Below are 22,504 nucleotides of genomic sequence, written 5' to 3'. Positions count from 1 at the left end.
TGTATGTAACATTAACGTAGTTAAAACTTGACGAGCTTTTTTTGTATTTTTTTTTTCGTCAGCTTTCTTCAGGTGCGCCCTCTTCACTGATAGCTGCCGCCGTCGTCGTCGTCGCTGTCGTAGCCGTTGTTGCTGCTGCTGCGCCGACGCCGTCGTCGTCAGCGCGTTGTTAGCGTCGTCATCAGCGTGGCGTTTATCAGCAGAGTGTGCGGTTGGCATTGACAGCATAGCATAACCATAATACGAAATTGTTGTAGACTTTTTCATTTAACGTTTTTTTTTATTTTTTGCATACACAGTAATTTGTTTTTGTTTTCATTTTTGGTATAAAAAAGTAGTACAAAAGTGTTTAATGCTATTATTTTTTTGTTGTGTTTCTCTCTCTCAATTTAAATACGTGGATTTGTTTACGACATGAAACAAATGTGCAAATATAAACAAATAAACGTGTGCCCAACAGGTGTGTGTGTGTGAGTGTGCATGTATGTGTGTCTCTGTGTGCGTGTCGCTGTGTGGGTATTTGTGTGAGAGTGTCTGTATGTGTGTGTGTGTGCCAGGTGTGTATGTCTGCTTATGTTTGTATATGTATGTGTGTGTGCGTGGGAGCTTTTGCGAGTATGTGTGTTTGTGTGTGTGTGTTTGTGGATCTTGGGACTGCGTTTTTATTTTATTTTATTTATTCGCCGGTCATCATCTCCATGAATTCTGTAAATGAAGCAAAAATGACACGACATTAATGACAGAAAAGTGCATTTCAAAAATTATGCATAAAAATAAATTGTAGAAAGCTTTATATATATCTGTCAGATCGACTATTAAATACACTCTCCTAGACTAAAAACAAATTTAAATAGAATTTTAATGTTCTCGAAAATTGCAAGAAACTTATTTCAGGAAATCATTAAGTTTTCAACGCAATAAATTATAATCTTTGTTTGCTGTTTATTCCTAAATATATTTTGAATACTGTATCCGTAATGGAACTTACTTTGCGGGAAGTTAAAGCATGGGCCGAATCAGCCGGGCTCAGCATTAACGCGGATAAAACGGACCTTATCCTCTTCACGAAGAGGTATAAGGTACCTGCGTGGTACCCCCCAAAAATAGGCTGCACTATGCTAAAGCCGAGCCTAGCAGTAAAATACCTAGGTGTGGTCCTGGACAGCAAACTGACATGGAAGCTCAATGTGTTAGAAAGGGTGAAGAAGGCCACCGGAGCCTTGTACATGGCGAAAAAGATGCTTAGTTGCACTTGGGGCCTCTCTCCTAATCTAATGCGGTGGATTTACATCTCAGTTGTTCGCCCTATCCTCACCTACGGTGTTCTAGTGTGGTGGCAGGCCACTGAAAAAAGGACGTACCTATCCATCATGGAAAGGACACAGCGTCAAGCGCTACTGTGTATCACAGGCGCTCTCAGGTCGACGCCAACTAAAGCCCTCGAGGTTATAGCTGGTGTGGAACCATTACACCTATACGCGCAATCCATAGCCGCAAAATCGTCCCTACGGATTGCCGCAACTGGCAATTTGGGTCTGCTAGGCTATGGTCACAGCGCCATTGGTAGGGAGACTAATAGAGACTTGGACTATACTATCCCCCTTACCAGTACTGACCATATTAACACTATATTCTTGGAACCGGAGTGCTGGCGGGAAGGGTTATGCATTCCCGAAGCCCTCAACCTCTTCACCGACGGTTCGAAGATGGATGATGGTGTCGGAGCGGCCGTATACTGCCCGGACCCGGTCTCCAAACAATCCTATAAACTCCCAGACCATTGCAGCATCTTCCAGGCGGAAGTTTTTGCCATTGGGAAGGCTGCCGAATTGGCTCGGGGTTTACAGCGTGATCACACCTCTATTAACATCTTTGTTGACAGCCAGGCTGCAATAAGATCAATGCACTCTGATGTGGTCAAGTCCAAAGTTGTCCTGGACAGCAGAAGAGCAATAGAGTCGCTGAACGCATCTGCGGTCGTGCGAATCTATTGGATCCCAAGCCACCAGGGCATCGATGGCAACGAGATCGCAGACACTCTCGCCAAAGAGGGAGTGGGGCTCGATGTTGGCAACATGTGCAATGTTCCGATATCCCTGCGAACTCTAGGCAGTGAAATTGAGGTGCGCTCTAGACTTCAGTGGGACGCGAGCTGGCGTAATGCCAACTCGTGCAAAACTGCAAGGCTGATGTGTGCCTCTACTAACAAAAACTTAACCAAATTCGTCATGCAGCTTTCAAGGAAAGACTGCAGGCTAATGCTAGGCATTTTAACTGGCCACTGTATGTCAGCTGTCCATGCTGTAAAGATGGGCATCACGAACAGTGATCAGTGCAGGAAATGCAACGAACCCGGGGTTAAGGAAACACTTGAGCATCTTCTCTGTAGATGCCCAGCGTTATCCCGACTCCGGTTGAAATACCTTAATTCGCCGTGCCACAACGATCTTCGGGACGTCTCACGGCTATCTCCTAGGATGCTGCTGGCTTTTGCCAAAAATGCATCCATACTGCGCGATTTCTGAGACGTAGATAAGCTACCGGTTCAGCTACGGACCTCGACTGGTCTATGCTTTGCCCCGTACTGGGGCAGCCGGTCCTACCTAACCTAACCTTGCTGTTTATTCCTAAATATATTTTGAATACTGTATCAAAAATTCCAGTGGAGTTATTTTAAGAAACCTGCAAGTTTTTTACATATTTTAAAAATAATTATTTTTTAATGATCGTTGCTATGACATCATTGAATTATAGTAATGGGTTATTACGTCCGGTTCTGCTATAGTACGGCAAAAATAACTTTTATCGACAAGTTTTCTAAACATTCTTTAGAAATCTAGAAATTAGCTTGATGACTTAAGACTGACAGACAGAATGCTGATTTCCTGAAATATAATATATGTACTGGAATTTTTGACATACCTTAAATTTACTTATGAATGATCTTTCTTGTTGATTATAGATAAAAATTAAGTGTGTCAAAAATTCCAGTGGAAATATTTCAGGAAATTCTAGAGTGTCATTACTAATTATTATTTCATTTCGAATGATCATTTTATATTATTATTATTATATTATATTATATTATATTATTATATTATTAGAATAAAGTGTGCTTCCTCTATACTCCTCTAAATATTCATGAAATATATTCTTCCACACTACGTTTCATTCAGATCAATGAAAAACGAATAGTTCAATTAAAAATATGAATTAAAATAAACAAATCGCCTGAACACAAAATATTATAAATATCTTTGGCAATCAACTACGCCTCCGTGGTCATAAAATTAATGTACCCTTCAAAAGAGCATCAATTATAAAAAAAGAGTAAATACAAATAAATAAATATATGGACATATGTCCATCCATTAATAATCATATTTTTTTCTTTCGAAAATGTATGCCACGAAACGACGAAAATCGAGAGGAGAGTTCGTTTTTCTGTGTCGCACTCGATCGTCCTATAAATAGACTTCGATATGCTCCAAAATGATTGGGAGGTTGTCAAAAAATCGAGAACTCAAGATCAACAGAGCAACAGCAGTAGCGATGTCATATAGCCATCTTCTAGCTGATGTTTACAAAAAAGAACCAAAATTTATGAACACTACAAAACGTGGGTGGAAATCTGTCTAAATTGTGGGTGTGTGTGGGAGATTTTTAGCAAACTGCTAGAAAAGCGCCCCGAACACAAACATAAACATATACATGGAAAAGCTGATGGGGGGAGGGAGGAGGGGAAACTCACCATCGAAATCAACTGTACCGGAACCGTCACTATCGATTTCCTCAATCATAATGTCCAATTCCTGTTCGGTCAGCTGATCGTCGAGCTCCTTCAAGATCTCCTTCAAGCAGGTGGTGGGAATGAAACCGTTGCCCTGTTTGTCATACAAACGGAACGCCTCACGCAGCTCCTTCTGCATGGCCTCGGCATCCTCCTCCACAATGAATTTGGCAGCCAGTTGCACGAACTCACCGAATTCCAAGCGGCCAGACTCTGTTATTGGTGGTGGGAAAATAAAACATTTATACATTCCATAAATAAAATGCGAAACTGGCTGGAAATTTTGTTATATTAATAATTGCGCATGAAATATGGCAAATGGTCAGAATCGAAATTTATGGCACTATCAGAGTGAATTATTGCCCCTGGTCAATTGGCCAATCAATACACAATATCTATATAGTATAGCTGATAGACAATCTTTTTCTTTTTTTGTTGAACGTGGCTAATCTTAAGAAGCGGAAATTAAAATGATTACTTTGGAAACTAAAAATACTTACTGTCCTCATCGACCTCCTCGATCAGTTCCTCCAGGATCTTCTTGTCGAAGGGCTGACCTGAAAGATGAAATTCGGTTTTAAATTAAAGTTCTGGAGTTAGAAATTCCAGTTCCAGTTAAACTCACCCATCAAACGCAGAATATCGGCAACCATCTCGGTGGGAATGCTGCCAGTTTTTTGATGATCGAAGCTGTTGAATGCCTTCTGGAGCACGGCAATTTGCTCGGGGGTCAGATCTTCATCCTTTTTTATTTAAATTAATTTAATTAATCGACTCTTCATTGATATATTCCAAATATGTGATAACCTACCACGCTGCTCATGTTGCTGGTTGTTGTTAATACAAAAAATTAAATCGATCTGAATCTGACAGATTTCTTCTTACGAACCGATCACCTCGGAGTATTCGTGCCTACTACGAAGCAGCCGCGTTGCGTTTTCCAAAATATAGCGCAAAAAATTTCAGATCAACTGTCTCTGAACTTGCCACACAAACACACAGACAGAGAGAAGACGAACCCGAGACGTACAATTCGGAATATGTAGCACTTTTCCACACCGATGCCAGAATTTTATTGTTTTTTAGAAAGAACTGTAAAAGCGCGATCAAAAACAAAATTAAAACGATAGCAGCACACGTCCATCCAATACATTCACAATTTCGGAGCAGCCGAATGTGAGCCGTATAGTGGTTTTCCACACAGCAACATCAACAACATCAACAACAGCAGCAGCAGCAGCAGCAATCTCAGCGATCCAATCAGGGAGCAGGAAGGAGCAGGGAGACGAGGAAAGCGAGGCTGAAGCTGCATGAATCCGTCCATCTGCCAGTCAGCTAGCTATAATGCGATGCGTTGCGTTCTCCCAATATATACAAATGTATACATAGATACTCTCGCTATATGTATTACATCGCATACATGCATAGATGTGGATACATTTTATATATACACTGTATACAAGAGTTGCACGACAACAACAACATTGCGCGATATGGAGAAATGCCCCAGTGAAGCATGCCGAGCAGCTAGACAGCGCATAGAACAGGGCACGCTACCTCCCAAGCTGTGGGGTACTTCAGTTCAAAAAGTTCATAAAGGTGCCTAATTAGCTAGTGAATTTGTCTTTCATTCCTAAATGCAATAAATCTTAGGGTATTACAGTTCATCTCGAGTCATATAAATGACTAACTAGGAACAAATTTGTCCTGAAATCATGCATGGCATAAATTGGATTTCTTTCATAGATGGAATTTTTAAAATGTATACCATATATGTGATTCCATCATAAGATTAATGGGGAGTACTTCAGCTCAAATTTGTGATCATCTAGGTAATAATACTAACTTATCCTTATCCAAAATGTTAAAACATATATTGAAATTTTTAAGTGCATCATCTCTAAAATATTTACACTTGTACGCCACAATAATGTAAATTTTGCAATTCAATGTAAAGTTAAATTTTACAAAAACAGTGTGCCAGCGATCAAGTAACAAAAAGAAATATGCAAAAAAAAAAAAAAACATTATATTGTTCTGCTTCTGTCGCACTGCTATTTTAATGAACACAGCTATATATAGCTGTCTAATAAGCCAATTAGTTTATCTTGAAAAATTGCATTGTTGGATAGAAATGTATATGCATTAATATCATATAAATGTTAATAATACGTACTTCAGCTTAATCCTTAAGCCTTTTATTTTCACTGATGAAATTAGCTTAAGAATAGTAGATTTATTCTGTACTTATGACAGTTTTATATATTATATTTGTGTATAGACTCCAATAAAAATTAAATGTAGTGCTATCTACTATAGTTCAATATAGAATCATCTAACATATGTGATGTGCCTGATTAGTCTACTAATTTAATCAGCAAAAATTGATTCCACGAAATGCATCATCTAGTATAAAACCATTCAATATAATTACGGAACAGTGTCATAAAAATTTTGTGTAGCGTACAGCTGTAAATTCAGAACCATAGAGGTGATTAATTAGCTACGTAATGTAGTCTGTTTCTGAATAAATTTTAAGTTATTTCTACATGCTATTGGTGCATGAATACTATGAGTTTTATATCAATATCCTTTAGAACGTAAGGTGCATAAGTGCATTAATAGAATTTTTGGTATAATATGAAAATACTATGCCAAAGTTATTAAACTGTCGCTGAATACGATTTCACTGCATGATAATCTAACACTAAGTGTGCTATAAATTTCTTAATGTACTTAGCCAGCTGAAGAACCAGGCGATCAGAGATCATAAGCAGAATATTGTTTTCATCGAAGCCACTTTAAAATGGCAGAAGTGAAAACGTTTGATTGTGGCACTCTTTGAACTTTGCGCAATCTTTACAAGGTGAATATTATATTTTTAGCTATAAATTGCATATCTGAATTCGGCAATCAATTTTTTAGCTTGATCATAACACAAAAATAAAAACAATACTCTTTTGATATGAATTTTGCGTATACGTATACGAAAATATTGCGTATACGTATCAAATGTTTGATGATAATGATTTTTATTTGCCGAGAAGCCAAAGAACTTTGCACAAATATTGTAAAGCAAATTACCACAATTATTTATTCATGAATGATTTAAAGAAATTTAATTCTTTTAATGAAAAGATTTTAAAGTTTTTCTTTGCCTTTTTCCAAATGAAGTTTTAACTATGAGTTATGAGAATTTACTGCACATAAATTCTGTAACATCTCAACTAGTGCAAATTTGCACTTGCAAAATTTATTACTAACTCGTTTGGCTAATAATTAGTTTACAGCTTTTTGAAGCTGTAAATAATTTCGTTGAATATTTATGCACATTGCTATATTTTACATTTTACTTCCCTTTTTAACGCTAGCAAATAAAACTATGTGAAATGCAGTAGACACACTTTCATTTTGTACACTCAAAAAGGTTTACGTTTATTTTGTAAGTGAAAATGAAAGACTACACAGAGATCCAGCGATATGAGATGCGAGTATTGAGCAGCAAACTACTTAAAAACTAGTTATGAATATAATTATTAATTAACTTAACTAAAGACTGATTAATTGCGAAACTTGTTGCTGACGGGGGAAGCACTGGCCACACTTGTTCCTCCCTGATTGAGCAGAGCAGTGAGCGTGGCATGCGAAGAGCTGAGTGCCGAGCTGCTGGACATGCTTATCTTGGACTTCAGCGGATTCGTGGTACTGCTGCCCACGACGGTGCCTTGCAGACAAGGCGATGCGGAAGCTGAAGCGGAGGGCAGCTCCTTGGACAAAGCATCATCAACTATTGCTGAAGTTGTTGTCGATTGTTGCTGATTGGATTGTGTTGATTGTTGTGGAGCTGACACGCCTTGCAGCAAAGCATTGCGAAGATGACTATTGTTATTGCTATTGCTGCTGGCAAGTTGTTGTTGCTGTGGTTGCTGCTGCTGCTGTGGCTGCTGTTGATTGTTGGCCATGATAAAAGAGTTGGTAATCAGGCCGCGACTCTTGATATTCAAATCCACAAAGAACAACTTCATCTTCTGTATCATCGGCTCGGTGACCGTAAAAGTCAACATCATGCTCAGATCAATGTTGGCCTTGTGTCGATAGAGTTCATGGGTTTGTTGCAACCGACAGACTTCGTCGTAAATGAGAAACAGAAAGCGTGAACTGCGATTCTCGGCGGGAATAATTCCACGAGCTGACAACCATTCGCGATCCTCGGCATCGGGCAGATAGCGTATTATCTCCGGATGTTTGCTGGCCAAGCGAGCGCCACCCAACTCTTTGCCATCGATGCTGAAGCCGAAAGCAAGATTCGCTTGCACATCAAGCACAAATTTGGTGCTCGTCGTGATCTGTGCGGTGTTCCAGAAGATCTGTCGACGCACTGGCGTCGGGAGCGGTCCACTCATGATGTTCGTCCGTTGCAATTGCATCGATTGCGTTTGCTGTTGCTGTTGTAGCTGCAACTGTTGATGTTGCTGCTGTTGTAGTTGCTGCTGTGGTTGCAGCTGTTGTTGTTGCTGTTGCTGCAGCTGTTGTTGAGTTGATAATGCATTTGATGTGCCTGGCATTGGCTTGGCAGCAGCTGTTGTAAATCCCAAATTGCTGGCGAACAATTTGCTATTGTTGTTGGTGGTGAATTCATTTGGCTTTGCAGGTCGCTTGAGCGCCAGACGCTGTTGCTCGTTCACAACTGTTGTGGCAGCTGTGGCACGTTGTTGACGCACCACAAAGTTTGTGTACTGCGCCTTGGCATTCTCTAGAAGCGCACACGAAGACATCTTCTGGAGTGTTTCCTCATTGACAGCATGCTGGCCCAGATTCTCCTTGATGTTGCCAAAGGCGGGCTTGAAGTAGTTCTAAAATGAATGGAATATAGATAATATGTTAATGAATATATTTTTTTTATGATGATCACAAATTAAATATATATTTGATTGTTAAATTACAACCAATTGAAGTTATGGAATTTATATTAAACTCAATAAAATATAAGTTTTTCAACTGATTTCAAAGGTGCTTGAAAATAGATGAAAAAATAACCAAAATATAATTTCTTTCAATCTGTTTCAAGACTACAAAAGGTAGTAATTTAAATGATAAATAAAAATATTCAACTAATAGAACACAAAAGACTAATTTTCGTTGCATTAAAATCGATTGTACGGTGTCTAACAGACTTTGGCTTTTAGCCGATTAAATGGCATGTAAAGATCTCAACTAATTGGGATATTAAATACTAAATAGTTGGAAAAAAAAGTGTTTCCCTAAAAGCATGCAATCTCTAGCCCCTATATATAATATCTCTAGTTAACCTACGTTCATGTAGCGCTTGATGATGTCGTTGACCTCCGAGTCGAATGCTTGTTGCACGCTAATCCGCAACAGTTCTAACGCTCGCATCGCTGACTCGGCGCTGCCGCCGCTCTCGGTGTTGTGGACACCATTGTAGCGTTGCCTGATGCGCTGCAACATCGTCTCCGCCATCTCCGAAGTGGTCACATATTTCTGTTCAAAGCAGAGAAAAAGCCAAAAATGAAAATGTGTATCTAGCGATTGCTATCTGTAGTAGAGAATATTTACCACAGCAGAGTCTGTGCCATTTATAACCATGGGAATTGTTGGCTCCACTGTGGCCTCTGTTGGCTCCGTTTGCTTGGCGGGACTTGCGACACGCGTGTCCATCGAGTGTGTGGTCTGATTGGAGCAATCGGAGTCATCCGATGATGAGTTTGCTTGCAGTGTGGCAGGTGAACGTTGTGCCACATCGTTGCTGCCTCCTGCTGCTGTTGTTAGTTGTGATGTTGTTGCTGTTGTATTGTTGTTATTGCTGCTGTTATTGTTGTTTGCTGTGCTTGCCGCATCGCTGAGAATTTTCCAGCTACGCTGTATGACCATTTTTGTGTTTTTAATTATCTGCTTGAAGTGTGTGCATTAAATTTTCACTGTGACTGGGGAGGGGAGATGCTGCTGCTTTTTGCTGGCCAGGGACCAAAAAGCGTTTGTTTGACAAAGCGCATGCGCTTGGCAGCCACCACCAAGGAACTCCTCCCCCTCCAGCATCACAGCTCAGCAGCTGCTGCCAACAGCTGTTGATGCTGCAGATGTTGTTGCTACTGCTGGTGCTGCTGATGATGGTGGAGTGCAATCCATGTCCAGTTCACCTAGCTCCAAACGTCGCTGATGCTCCAGCAGACTACGCAGCTCCGCATACTCATCCAGTTCATCGTGCTGCTCCTGCTCTTGCTCCATGGCAGCAGCTGTTGAAACAGTTGCAGCCTCTTCTTTAGCTGCCTTGCCACGCTGCTTCTGCTGTTGTCGCTGCTGCAACAGCTGCTGATCAAAGGCATCCATATAAGCCAGCGCAGCGCTTGGCTGATAATCCTCTGGAGCCACATAGCTGCTATTAACAGGCAACTGCAGCACATCCGGTAGCATGAAGGCAAACAGCCAGCAGACCAAAGGCGTGCTGCCGCAGGTGTAGCTCGCTTCCTTGTGGTAGAAAAGTAGTCCATCCAGCTTCGGTTGATTAGCTTCCCACAGTGGATAACGCTGCAGCATCTCATGCACTACGTTGGCATCCTCAAAGTCATAGTAATCCAGCAGTTTAAAAGGTTTTTCATTCCTCTTCCCACGCTGTGCCAACTCGCCGCCTTGCTCATCGAAGCGTGATCGCAGCCAAAAGAAACGAAAGTTGGCATCACAATCCTGCAGCTGCTGTTGACCAAATGTCAAGGCATCCAGAACATAAAACGTGTCTGTCTCCTGCACATAAACACAGTCCAACACTGTCTTGCACTTTTGCATGACCGCGTCTCCTGGCAGCATTGTGCGCAGCTGCATGATTATGCGGCCCGCTTTGTTGTGCACCTTGGTGCGCCCGTGGGTGGCAATGACCATGCAACGCCGGCCCACGGGACAAGGCAACAGCAGCCAGTCGCTGAGATTCTCAGGTCGTTGACGCAGCCACTCTGACTGTTGTAGTTTAAAGTGTTGTTGGCCGCGCTTCGCTGCATTGTTATTGTTCTGCTGCTTCTTCTTGCGCTGTCTGTGCTGCGCTCTGCTGTGTGTTGGTGCCTCTTCTTCCTCCCCTTCTTCTTCAGAGTCTTGTACATGCCGCGCCGCATCTTGCTGCAATTGTCTTCGCAACTTTTGTTCGTCAAGTAGCTGCAATTGACGCAGCTTTTGCTGCTCGCCCAGATCCACGCTTCTTTTATACAAATCTTTGTGATTGTCGCTCATTTTGTTTTGCTATTTTTTTTTTTTTTTTTTTTTTTGTGTTTTAAGTTACCACCCGACCCATGGGCAGGGGGGAATTATTTGGCCGCTCCCTAAGCACCCGACCGAGAACTTGTTTTGCTATTTAATTTCACAAATTTATTACACAAACAAAAACAGCGGCAACTTTGCTGTTCATTCACCACTTTTTGTTATGTGCTGCGGTCACTCTAAAATAGTGCTGAGAATCGATACATTTCCGTTGTCCGTATATCGATAATCATCGGGCAACAGCTGCTTTGTTGTTTTTATTTTATATTTTAATTTTTTCATTTTAAGTAATTAAATATAAAAATAATTAAAATATATCAAAAATCTGCTACTTATTTGCTTGTTCTGTTTTATTTTTCGGTAACTCTAAAATAGTGTCGATAATCAGTTGGACTTGTGCTTCTCGATAAACATGGCTCAAACAGCTGTTTTGAAATTACTATTTGCGTATATCGGTAGCATTGGCTGAACAGCTGTTTTGCATTTACTATTTTACTTGCCGGTTATAATTTATTCGCTTTAAGTAATTTAATAAGTTAAATGAACACAAACTATGAATAAAGCATCGCGTCTTTTTTGGCCCACTTTGGTGACACCAAAAAATGCGGTGGTCAAGCAAACGGAACAGTTGTCGCGCAGTCAAAAGGTAAACAAAAAAATCTATTACGAAAGCAGCTGGTGCAAAGCAAGATTTGTTAATCTTTAATTTTGCAGTTATTAACAGAACTAGGTCTAGTGAAACCTGGCAGCAATGGCACTTATCAGATCATGCCCATTGCCCAGCGTGCCATCGACAAATGCATCCAACTGGTGCAGAGTAATATGCAAGCGGCGGGCGGCCAAAAGATCAGTTTGCCTGTCCTAACACCTGCTCAACTGTGGAAGAAGACGGGACGCTTGGAGGGCGACATTTCCGAATTCTATATGCTGCGTGATCGCAGCGGCAAACAGTTCTTAATGAGTCCAGTAAGTGAGTAAATTAATACTTAGAAAAACATACTAATTATCGCATCTACAATCCTTTCTAGACTCATGAGGAGGCGGTTACCGCAATGCTGGCAAGCACAGCGCCGATTTCGTATCGCCAGCTGCCGCTGCGTCTCTATCAAATTGGACCCAAATTTCGGGATGAGCTAAAGTCACGCTTTGGCCTTATGCGCGCCAAAGAATTCCTTATGAAGGACATGTATAGCTTTGATGTCTCAGCCGAAGAAGCTGCTCAAAGTTATGCAACTGTTACGGCTGCATACGAACGGTTCTTTAGGCAGCTAGAGGTGCCATTTGTGCAAGTCGAGGCAGCTACAGGCATGATGGGTGGCAGCCAATCGCATGAGTATCACTTCATTTCCCCCGTTGGCGAGGATACGTTGCTGCAGTGCAGCAATTGCAGCTATGCCGGCAATGTGGAAGTCTTTGGCAGCGACACTGACGCACCCAGCGCTTGTCCCAAATGCCAGAGTTCGCAGTTGAGCCGCGTGCGTGGCGTGGAAGTGGCACACACTTTTCTGCTGGGCGACAAGTATTCCAAACCTTTGGGCGCCACGTTCCTCAACACAACGGGCAAACCAGAGACGCTCATCATGGGCTGCTTTGGCATTGGCATAACGCGTGTCGTAGCCGCTGCGCTCGAGGTGCTGTCTACGGAACAGGAGCTGCGCTGGCCTAAGTTGCTGGCTCCCTACGATGTCTGTGTAATTGGCCCCAAGGCTGGCAGCAAAGAACAGGCGCCAGCGGAGCGCATAGAACACGAATTGCTACAACTGACGCAGATTTGTGGCGCTGAGCAGCTGCTGCATGACGAGCGCAAGGAGCTGACCATAGGCAAGCGTTTGCTAGACGCCAAGCGTCTGGGACATCCGCTCACAATTGTGGTGGGCGCCAAGGCGACACAGGCAGAAGCACCTAAGCTGGAGTTGCATACGAGTGGCGGTGAGAAACAAGAACTCGATGTGGCGCAAGTGCTGCAGCTGGTGGATAGCCATGAGCGACACAAGCAGCAGTTGCTAGAGGGAACAGAGCAAACAGACACAAAAAGAAGTCAACGAGTTGGTCATGTGCATTAGCTTTATGCAATAAAGATAACAATAACGCAAAACAGTAATATTTGATGTACACCAAACTAACAATCTAGTGCTCAGTGTAATCCGGCTCGGGTATCTGCGGATAGATCTGCACCTGCTGCTGTGGCTTTCTGGGTGGCGGTGGTGGCTTTGTGATCATGCTGGTGTATGACCAAGGCATCTGATTGCGCAGTTCCTCGCTGACGCGTGGATTACTTTGTGGCGCTGGATACATCTCCGAGTAGCGACTGTTGAGCGTTGATCCATGAGCCAGCTGTTGCACCGCTGGCGATGTGGGCGATACACGTGGCGATGTTGGATCAGCAACTGGATAATTGAGCTGATCGGGATGTGCATCCGTGTTGCGATAAGTGTTGTTTTCTGGCACCGGAGACAACGTCTGTGGCGTCTGCTGCTGCTGTTGAGGAGGCAACACGAGCACTGGCGACTGCACCGTGGTGCGATCCTGAACTGGATATGTTTCAGCTGGTATCACAAATGGTGCTGGTCGTGAACGATCCGGATATTGAGGTTCCAGTTGCACTGAGGGCGTGGCTGACTCAGCTGGCGCTGTGGGCTGCTGCTCCTCTCTCACCACGATCGCAGGTTGTGGCGTCTGTTGACGGGGCTGTATTGGGTTCGCGTATGGAGGCGGTGCCGAGTTTGCAGCCGCCTGATTTGCCAAGACATTGGCCAGCGACAAGCAGAACATGCCGCCAATCAGGTTCAACAGCCAGATGAGCACCACGCGACTGCTGATGCAGGTCATCACGACTGCCGGTGTGGAGAAGTAGACGCCAAAGGTTTCCAAACTCGACCAAACTTCGTTAGGCATTCCCGAAACAGTAGCACCTATAAAATCAAAGGTTTCTTGCAGTCCCTAAAAGAGCAGTCGAAGTAAATATACTTGAATTGGAATCTTTTACTCAATTAGACTTACCAAAGTCTCGCCTATGTCCATGCCGTGATAAACAGTGGCCACCACGTCCAAGATGCAGCCTGCCAGCACGGAGAGAAACCAGGGCCAGTAGATCATGCCGGAAATGAGTTTGGTGGTCTTGAAGCACAATGTTACTGTGGAGCACAATAAATGTTCAAGTTACACTACGTATACTTAATATTCAAAGCTGTCAAACTTACAAATGATCAAACACGAAGAAGCGATCCACAGACCACTGATCACCGCATACACAATCATGAAGATGTATTCGCGATTTGTCACCGCAAACGACTTGGGCCAGTCCATTGTCAGTTGGAAGGTGTAACCGCTAAACTCCAGTTCAGGCTGACCACAATCCTCATCTGAAAGCGATTTCTTATTGCTGTTGTTTGGGATTAATGTGTAACGTTTTCTTGCTTACCCACAAAGTAGATCAAGTCCATGGCGAACTTGAAAGGATCTTTGGCAATATCCGTTGTCGTCTGGCAATCCTTCAGTGTAATACCCCATATCGCAAGTCCCAGGTAGACTACGCCTTGTGCCTGTAATGGAAATTTAAATGGAAGTTTATATAGTATAATTAATTAATTATTATAAGAAATGAAGAAAAACATTGCTACAATATGAAGCGACCAAGATTAACTAATTTCATTTTATATAATTAAACTATGTACTTGAATGAAATTTTAAGGATATACCGAAAATAATCTTATTAAGCAAAAGTAAAGTCTTCGCTTTCATTTTGGATAATATTTATAGAACATTAAAGAAAATAATTAATAAATAAAGTACAAATAGTTCGTGGAAAGATAATGAAGTGACCTAGACATGCATTTAATCAGGTGCACTTTTTAAATAAATTAATTATATAAAAGAAGTAAGAAAGCTAGAGGGTTGAGTGTGATATATCCGATATCCATTGTGAATAAAAGCAAAAAAAAATGCGGTCTTATTTTAAAATATACAGAATTAATACTATGCCGCGAAAATAGTAAAAACATACCAAAGGCTATATTTGGTATGTTGATAAATATAGAATATATACCAGATTGTAGTAAGTAGGCGTATTTGCCCTTACAAAAGTATTTCTTTAATAACTTCCACATTAAATATTTGATCGCAATAAAATTCTCAGGAATCATAAGTACAATACTATAATTATTATTGTGTATATATTTCAAGGGGTCGGTGATGACTCCATCTGCCTGTTGCATGCATTTCCTTCAGGCACAAAGTTATAATGCTCTTCTACCCTATGGGTAGCGGGTATATAAAAATCTGATTAATACATTTTAATTTAAATCTAAAAATACAATGGAAAGATAATGCAGTGACATAGAAACAATAAATTAATCAGCTGCAGTTTTCTAATATGAAATTATTAAACTAAATGCATAAATATTTTGCTTTCAAAGTGCTTGCTTTAATTTGACACTATTATTAGCAGCAATTAAAGAAAATCATTGATAATAACTATGGAAATTTTAATGAAATGATTTAATCTGCTGCCAATTAATGTCTTGACTGATCAACATTTCGAAACATAACGAAATTCAAAATCTTAGCTTTAAATTTACACAATTAATTAGCTTGCTTACATTTTGTGGGCGCTTTAGAAAATATTGTGAAATTGCAAAATGAACTTGACGTACATGATAAATAAAGAAATATTGACAGCTGTAGCTTAAATAGTCTGAAAAGATCTAAATTGTTCTATGAACGAGCAGACAGTCGCGATTTTAGAGACTGTTCAGAGATTTATCCAACTGTCGTTTATTTTTGATTGTGTCAATTTACCCTTTGTGCTATATTTACATAAATTTGCTGACGTCAGACAAAATTTGTTATACTCAATATTAAATATTTATTTAGCTTATTACTTAAATAAATATTTTGTTGGTTCATTAGCAAAGGTTTATGAACTGAATTGTTCTGAATTGTTCTTTTGTAAGAGTTGACAATAGATTAAAGTACATTGATAAGCTGCACTGCTTTCCTTTTTTTAGAGAGGAAACAATAAAATAAAATGATTGTTTGATTACGCTGAAATTTCCGCTTTATCTATAGAAGTATGAGTAATGTCGACAATATTTTTTTTTTTTTTTGATTTTGCAATGATATGGACTAAAATAAACTGTAGAAATAAGATACAGAGAATGCATTTTGAGCGACTTACCAGAATGACAACAGCCATAAAGAGCATAAAGCATTTGGCGAATCCCACGCTGACACCAGCCATCGTTATGCAGGATCTATCGAAGTCCGCGTTTGCACTTGAAATTTGACCAAATAACTATGATCTATTACCAGGGTTTTTTGCTATTTCTTTTGAATTGGTGATAAGAGTTGGGCTCGCAATGGCTTTTTGGACTGGTGATAAATTCAATTAGAAATTACTATAGGAGATTGCCACACAACAGCGAAGTATCTAATCAGTTTAATGAGCAGCGAGGGGATTTTGAGGGACTCGATTTGAATTTGAATTTCCATCAAGGTTTCAAAACTTGAAGTATATAAGTTTATGTCACTATTCACTGCTGTTTTTTTTTATTATAATTTTTTGCACAATCACAAGAAGAGAGCGGGTGAGTCATGAATGAATTTACACGGCAATTCACAATAAATTAGAGTACAGACTCGAGACTTGAAAAAGCGATACGCATGTTGGAGTGTTGCGTTAGTTGGCCATAAAGAACACAACTGTGTTGGCCCGTGCCTGTTATCTCGCTTACCGTTAGAACTATTTGTTGTTTGTTATACTGTTAGCCTCGTTAACGCGTAGCGCATTCGATGGCTGCTTCTCTGCAACTAACTGTCTGGCTGGCCAAGAACAGCAGCAACCAACAATTGAATGGCCATCGACAACAGCAATTGCTGCTGCCAGTTGCTCTTCTTGGATTCTCTTGGCTGCTCTTTTTTCGGCCCGATAAGATAAACCCCATGAAGTTTTAAGGGTAACACTTGCTATCAACAAAAATTATTTAATCACAAAAACAACAACAACAATAAACATGACTAGGCCAGGGGCAGGCAGGCAGGCAAAGCTTAGGGAGCACTTATTCGAGTACTCATTCTCGCACTCACTCATTGTACTCGCATTAGCCGCTTATCAATAGGCCAACAAACGCCACTTATCTGACACTTCTTTAAACACACACATAATGCCGAGAATGTGCGAGTATTGCATTAAAAAAGCAAATAAATAATCGTAATATATTTACTTGTCGGCTTTCAATTTGCGTGCGCCCAAAAAAAATTGAATGTATATATTAATAGCAATATTTAGTGCTAATTTTAAATGATGAATCGCTGCTCTGCACTAAATTAATATTAATCAATTTTTTTTAAGTATAAATATTTGATTTACGTCGCGTATACTTAATGTGGTCATGTGGACTCTCTTCGCTACGCTTTTGCACTCTTTATTTGCACTCGTGTGTTCGTGTGTTTATCAATTTTCGATCGTGTTCTGATTGATATGGTTGCTCTTCATTCCCCCTCCTCCCTCCTTCCTCCCGGTTGAAGAATGGAGCACATGTACTGTTCAAGTACTTCTGGGTTATTCAGATTCAAATTGCGTGACTCAGACTCGACGCAAACACATGAGTTCTCTGACAAATCAATTCAGAGCAATGTGCGCAATAATTGCAGCACAAAAGTATCAATGGCTTTCTTGATAACCGGCAATTACTTTCAGATCTTAAGAATTCTCCAAAACAAACATTACACAAATTTTGTTATCAACATAATGCGGTAATTAGATATTTTCGGGTTTTTTTTTTATTTATTTATGCCCTTGGTTTTCTATAAATTACCCTAGAGTTTTGTTCAAGATCTAGATATCTATTTAAATCGATCGGTGAATCAGTATGCTAACTATTTCATTGGCTTCGGAAACACACATTTATGTTATTGATATACAATTGTTTGATTAGTTTACGCTTTTTTGCTATCTTTATGGTTCTATGAGAAGTTGTTACGGTGTGTGAAACCCCTTCGAGTTCTTAACTAAAACGAAAATAATTCGGGCTAAACTACAATTGTAATTATAATGAAATTAATTGATAAATGATATCACAACTTTAATGAGCGTAATCTAAAATAGAGGCATATGATCTCTGCTTGCATAGGGATTAGAAATCGAGAATTTAGATTTGATATGTGATAATAACACTACTTTTTTTAAAAACTAGAACTATTAGATAGTCTTAATTTCTTCTCGTTTTTTGAATACAGTCATTCCGGAATAAATTCAAACTAAACAATAAATGTTCCACACATCAATAAATGTTGCCACAATCAATAAAAAAAAAACGAGTCAAATATGTTTAATTTTTTTTATAATAATTAAGGCTTAAAATTAAATTCTAAAGCACAAAATGTGGCACAAATCTACTTAAAGTACTATATTTGAAATAAAGCCAAGAAATAGAAATTGATATTGAAAATATAAAAATTTAAACGTTTATGAAACTCCACTTGGCATAAAAGCAAAACAATACGGTATTATTTTTAAAATATACCAAATTAATATACCACAATAATACAAATATAATGAAAATATACTAATGGTTGTATTTGACATATTGATATAGTACTAAATAGTAGTGCGGTATTATCTTTAAAATATATATTTAAAAAAATATACCATACAGATATTAAAAATATACCACTGGTTTTATTTGACATATTAATATAGTACTAAACCAGATTGTCCGCCAAAGCAACTAAAAATATATTCTGTTATATGTGATACTCATCCCTTGATTTAAATTTAGAATCTGAAAAACCAATTCTAATCAGTGCAAATGAAAAACAAAACAAATGTCTAATTATAAAACACCGCTTTAGATTGATTAAACATTTTTTCCTATATCTACAGAAGCGACAACAATAGCAAATACTCAAGTCACGATTAAATACTATATATTAAACTTTAAAAGCTTTTTGCTTAAAAGCCTTTCTCTATGCATAATTTAACTGATGGCTTGATGCAATGATTACTCTTTCAATTTCTATTCAAATTATTGGCCTCATCAAATTAGCACTTCTTTCTTTTTTGTTATTTTGCCAGGCACACGAATATCACATGAATGCAAATTCGCAAAAAAAAAGAAATAAATAAATTGTGGTGTACAAAAAGTTGAGCAATATTTGAGTAACCCAATTGAAGTCTGAATCGTTGATAACAATGCTTTATAGTATAATATTTACTAAGCAGATTGAATGGCAAATATATAAATCGTAAAAGCTAGTTTCCCATTTTCACATTTTCTAATTTCCATATGCAATTTCCTCATGGCTGGGAAAATGCGGTTTGGACATGCTTCGATGAGTCGTTCATTCTATTTACTTTTTTTTTTTAGTTTTGTTGTGCGCAGTACGAAAATTCGCTACAAAAAAAAAAAAAGATCAGCTGTCAAGATGCTTATTTGTCTCAGCAATTAGAGCCTCGAATTTCGGGGCAAAAGCAAAAGATTGCAGTTCCAACGATGCGAAACGTTTTCGATCTTTTTTCTTTCGAGTGTGTGAATTTCAAATTTAAATAAAGCGGCGTCAGATTGCTGGGTTTTAGATCAAATCACATGACTTTAATTGAACTTGGCGTGACATAAATATGTATGTATGTGTGAGTGAGTATATGTGTGTGTGAGTGTGTGAGTTGGCTACGACTAGAGTCAAGAGGTTGTCTAAAGATCTAGACGCGAGCCGTGAGAATAACAGGCTCAGCCTCAACCTCAGCGACCTTCTCCTTGAGCTTCGTCACAATGGGCTGCTCCGAAGTGGTGCTCGAGGTGGAGGAGCTGGAGGTGCTCTCACTGGAGCTGCTTTCGCTGCTGCTGCTGGTCGCCTGCTCCGTCGTGATGCTGGAAGTAGCAATCTCTGGAACAACGCTGCTGCTCTGCGTCTCGATGCTCTCCACAGGTGCTGTCGATGTGATCGATGTCTTGGTGATGCTGATCTTGGTCTGTTTGCCATCGCTGCTGTCGTTGTTAGCATCCTCCACAATGGTGGCCGACGTGATCTTGGTGTGATGCACCTGGAATGTGGGAATCAAGGGCACCGACAGTCCATTATGTGGCTGCACCGATACATGATCGATGATCAAATGAGCTGGCACTCCATCCTCCGATGGCACCTTCTTGGTGGTCTGCACAAGAATCTTGCGCTCCTGTGGCTCATCAGCTGTTGAGGGCAACACAGTCACGACCTCATCAGCACGCTTGGTAATGCTGTGTTCAGCAGAATCATCCTGACCGGGCTGCACTTCATCCACAGTGCTGTCGGGTGCGCTGGCGCCGTGCAAACTCAACGCGGATTGGAACAAACTGTTCTCCAGATTGCCAATGAGTGTTTGGAACGAGATCTGCTTGAGTTCACTGTCGGGATTGACCACCACTTGACGCTTGACTACATCTTGGGTTGGTGCCAGCTGCTCCACGGGCGACAGACCTGAGAAAAGATCGTTGAGGTCCAAGGGAGCTGCGAAGCAATTGGAAGCAAAAGCTGCCAGCAGCTAAAGAAGATCATAAAAGAAATATTTTTTATTAGTTGCTTGTTCAAAGTTGAAGTTTTGCTGCCGCTCACAGTGAAGATCAATGTGTACTTCATGCTGCTGTTTTAACTTGACTTCTGTTGAGTTTCCAAAAAGAGAGAGAGAGCTTAAGTTAGTTGTTGCCACCACAAAGTCCAGATTGATAATAAGTTCGTTGGCGAGCTGCTCGCGACTTTTTAAGCTTAACGCCAGTCGGCGACAGAAAAAAAAGTTTCTGAGCTAAGCTTTTTCAGTTAGCACCCCCGAAACGTGGCCCGAACTTGTTTGCGCGTGCGATTCGCTTCGATTCGATACGATTTGATTCTGTGTTGAGTGCAGCAAGTTCTCCTTTTTAATTTACCCTTAATTGATTGATCTACGAAGCAGCAATGTTCTTAACAAATTAATGGTAATAGATATAACCTTCGTATCATGAAATTAGTTGGTATCTGACTCAAGGATCGACTTGATCGTTTTTATCTTCTTTTCCGTGTCTCTGTGTCAGATGAGTTGGCGAAAGAAATGACCAAGCGAGGTGAACTTCAACTTTTCATCTTTGATCATCGTCGTTGAATTCAATAAATTAACATAATTATCAACAGATTGTTAGATGTCTATTTATTGTTTATTTATTTCCACGAAAATGATTAAATCTTCATTTGTTTACCGGGACTTTTTGTTTATTGTCGTATATATGATTTCGTTTATTTTTTGTTATTTATACATCGCAGTGAAATTTTTGCGGAAAGAGCTTCGCAGTCTATTGTTCCTTAAACAGCCTCTAATGGGCTGATCACAGTTGCGGGGTTTGATTTGATTTTTGTTTATCAAGCCCGTCAACAGAACTCAAATTCGAGCTGAAGTTTCACTCTTCGACTACGTGTGATGACTAAAAGTTTGAAACTCCTTCTTGGCCAGGAAATTTTAGTCACTAATGTCACATAATTGAAAACTCAGTCAGCAGGAAACCAAAGTGCGAATTGCTTTTTGTAATTTTCCATGCCACTTTGAAAGAATGAACGCGTCTCGATCGACAATGAAATAAATTAAAAACCAATCCCCAGCTGGTCAGCTTCAAACTTCAAGCTGGCGATCATGAATGAAAAGTTGGGATCCGTCTGGTTCAATTGTGCCACAAAGCAGCTCGAAGCGGTTGCCACTTGTGTGAAATGGCTTTAAAAAGGCGGCATTGCCGGATGCTCCATTAATTAATAAATTAATGAAAATGTCATAATATAAGCTGAAAATTGTATTATTTATTTATGCACACAAAAATGTTGCTAATATATCGAGACATAAATAATCAATAAAACAGAAACAATAATTTTACAATAAGCAGATAATATAGCTAAAATTTCAAGGCATAAATAGTCAATAATTTTATCAACTTAAAGAAATAATCACAGAAATATACAGCTTATCTTTGTAGCCATTAAAAATCAATGATTTCTATACAATACAAATAAAAGACTTAAAAACATTTCTTGGAATAAATTAAGATTGGTTTTTCATTCGAATACATTTTATTATTATTTACTTTATTTATTTCAATATACTTCTCACTTCTCGTTAACCCCACTGCGTATGCGTAATATTTTTAATGGACTTTCAGCATTTGCTAGAAATTGCTGCAACAATTTCACAAGTTGTCCTAAAAATGATTTAAGAATTATTAACAACTATTATTGTTTACGTCAATTTACATGCGCATCGTTTTTTTGTGCTGCCCGCTGTCACACGGGGCGAATGCGTAATTTGCTCACACGATGGCGCGTGTCCAGATCGCGCATGCAGCAGCCGAATGCGTCAGCCGGCGGCGCAATGTTTATGAACCTATTTTTGGGGCCAACCGTCCAGGTAAACAACACAATAACTTGGCATCAACATAAACGTATTCAAACGTCTCAAATTGGCGG

The 22,504-nt window shown here is 39.9% G+C and overlaps 6 protein-coding genes across 7 annotated transcripts; 1 reads left to right on the top strand and 5 right to left on the bottom strand.

Annotated features, from left to right (window-relative positions):
- Positions 1-259: 259 nt before the first annotated feature.
- Positions 260-4,738, bottom strand: LOC117567823 (troponin C). Its single transcript, XM_034248064.2, has 5 exons — positions 4,602-4,738; positions 4,416-4,533; positions 4,291-4,347; positions 3,752-4,003; positions 260-705 (listed from the first exon to the last, which is right to left on the bottom strand). Exons 1-5 carry the CDS (start codon positions 4,611-4,613, stop codon positions 677-679), a joined length of 468 nt encoding a protein of 155 aa, XP_034103955.1. The 5' UTR covers positions 4,614-4,738; the 3' UTR covers positions 260-676.
- A 2,456-nt stretch (positions 4,739-7,194) lies between these two features.
- LOC117567820 (putative transcriptional regulator cudA) lies at positions 7,195-9,689 on the bottom strand. The gene is made up of 3 exons (XM_034248061.2): positions 9,368-9,689; positions 9,104-9,292; positions 7,195-8,643 (listed from the first exon to the last, which is right to left on the bottom strand). The coding sequence occupies exons 1-3, from the start codon at positions 9,680-9,682 to the stop codon at positions 7,351-7,353; spliced, it is 1,797 nt and encodes a 598-aa protein (XP_034103952.1). The 5' UTR covers positions 9,683-9,689; the 3' UTR covers positions 7,195-7,350.
- A 164-nt stretch (positions 9,690-9,853) lies between these two features.
- On the bottom strand, positions 9,854-11,255 carry LOC117567821 (snurportin-1). Its single transcript, XM_052005850.1, has one exon. The coding sequence runs from the start codon at positions 11,024-11,026 to the stop codon at positions 9,854-9,856; it is 1,173 nt and encodes a 390-aa protein (XP_051861810.1). The 5' UTR covers positions 11,027-11,255.
- Positions 11,256-11,499: 244 nt separating this feature from the next.
- Positions 11,500-13,116, top strand: LOC117570075 (probable proline--tRNA ligase, mitochondrial). Its single transcript, XM_034251514.2, has 3 exons — positions 11,500-11,699; positions 11,768-12,019; positions 12,082-13,116. Exons 1-3 carry the CDS (start codon positions 11,607-11,609, stop codon positions 13,114-13,116), a joined length of 1,380 nt encoding a protein of 459 aa, XP_034107405.1. The 5' UTR covers positions 11,500-11,606.
- Positions 13,097-16,896, bottom strand: LOC117570076 (uncharacterized). 2 transcript variants are annotated; one of them, XM_034251515.2, is made up of 6 exons: positions 16,786-16,896; positions 16,230-16,423; positions 14,475-14,595; positions 14,254-14,415; positions 14,054-14,187; positions 13,097-13,993 (listed from the first exon to the last, which is right to left on the bottom strand). In XM_034251515.2, exons 2-6 carry the CDS (start codon positions 16,290-16,292, stop codon positions 13,181-13,183), a joined length of 1,293 nt encoding a protein of 430 aa, XP_034107406.1. In that variant the 5' UTR covers positions 16,293-16,423; positions 16,786-16,896; the 3' UTR covers positions 13,097-13,180. The 2 variants fall into 2 exon arrangements, with proteins under 2 accessions (XP_034107406.1, XP_034107407.1); XM_034251516.2 differs by having other exon boundaries at positions 16,230-16,326; positions 16,786-16,889.
- Positions 16,897-19,614: 2,718 nt separating this feature from the next.
- Positions 19,615-20,764, bottom strand: LOC117571202 (uncharacterized protein DDB_G0271670). The gene is made up of 2 exons (XM_034253247.2): positions 20,642-20,764; positions 19,615-20,570 (listed from the first exon to the last, which is right to left on the bottom strand). Exons 1-2 carry the CDS (start codon positions 20,663-20,665, stop codon positions 19,752-19,754), a joined length of 843 nt encoding a protein of 280 aa, XP_034109138.1. The 5' UTR covers positions 20,666-20,764; the 3' UTR covers positions 19,615-19,751.
- Between the last annotated feature and the right edge of the window lie 1,740 nt (positions 20,765-22,504).

This window comes from Drosophila albomicans, chromosome 3 (genome assembly GCF_009650485.2).
Source record: "Drosophila albomicans strain 15112-1751.03 chromosome 3, ASM965048v2, whole genome shotgun sequence".
Taxonomy (NCBI): Eukaryota; Metazoa; Arthropoda; class Insecta; order Diptera; family Drosophilidae; genus Drosophila; species Drosophila albomicans.
Note: the sequence above shows the minus strand (reverse complement) of the source record. Positions and strands in the feature narration are given on the sequence as shown.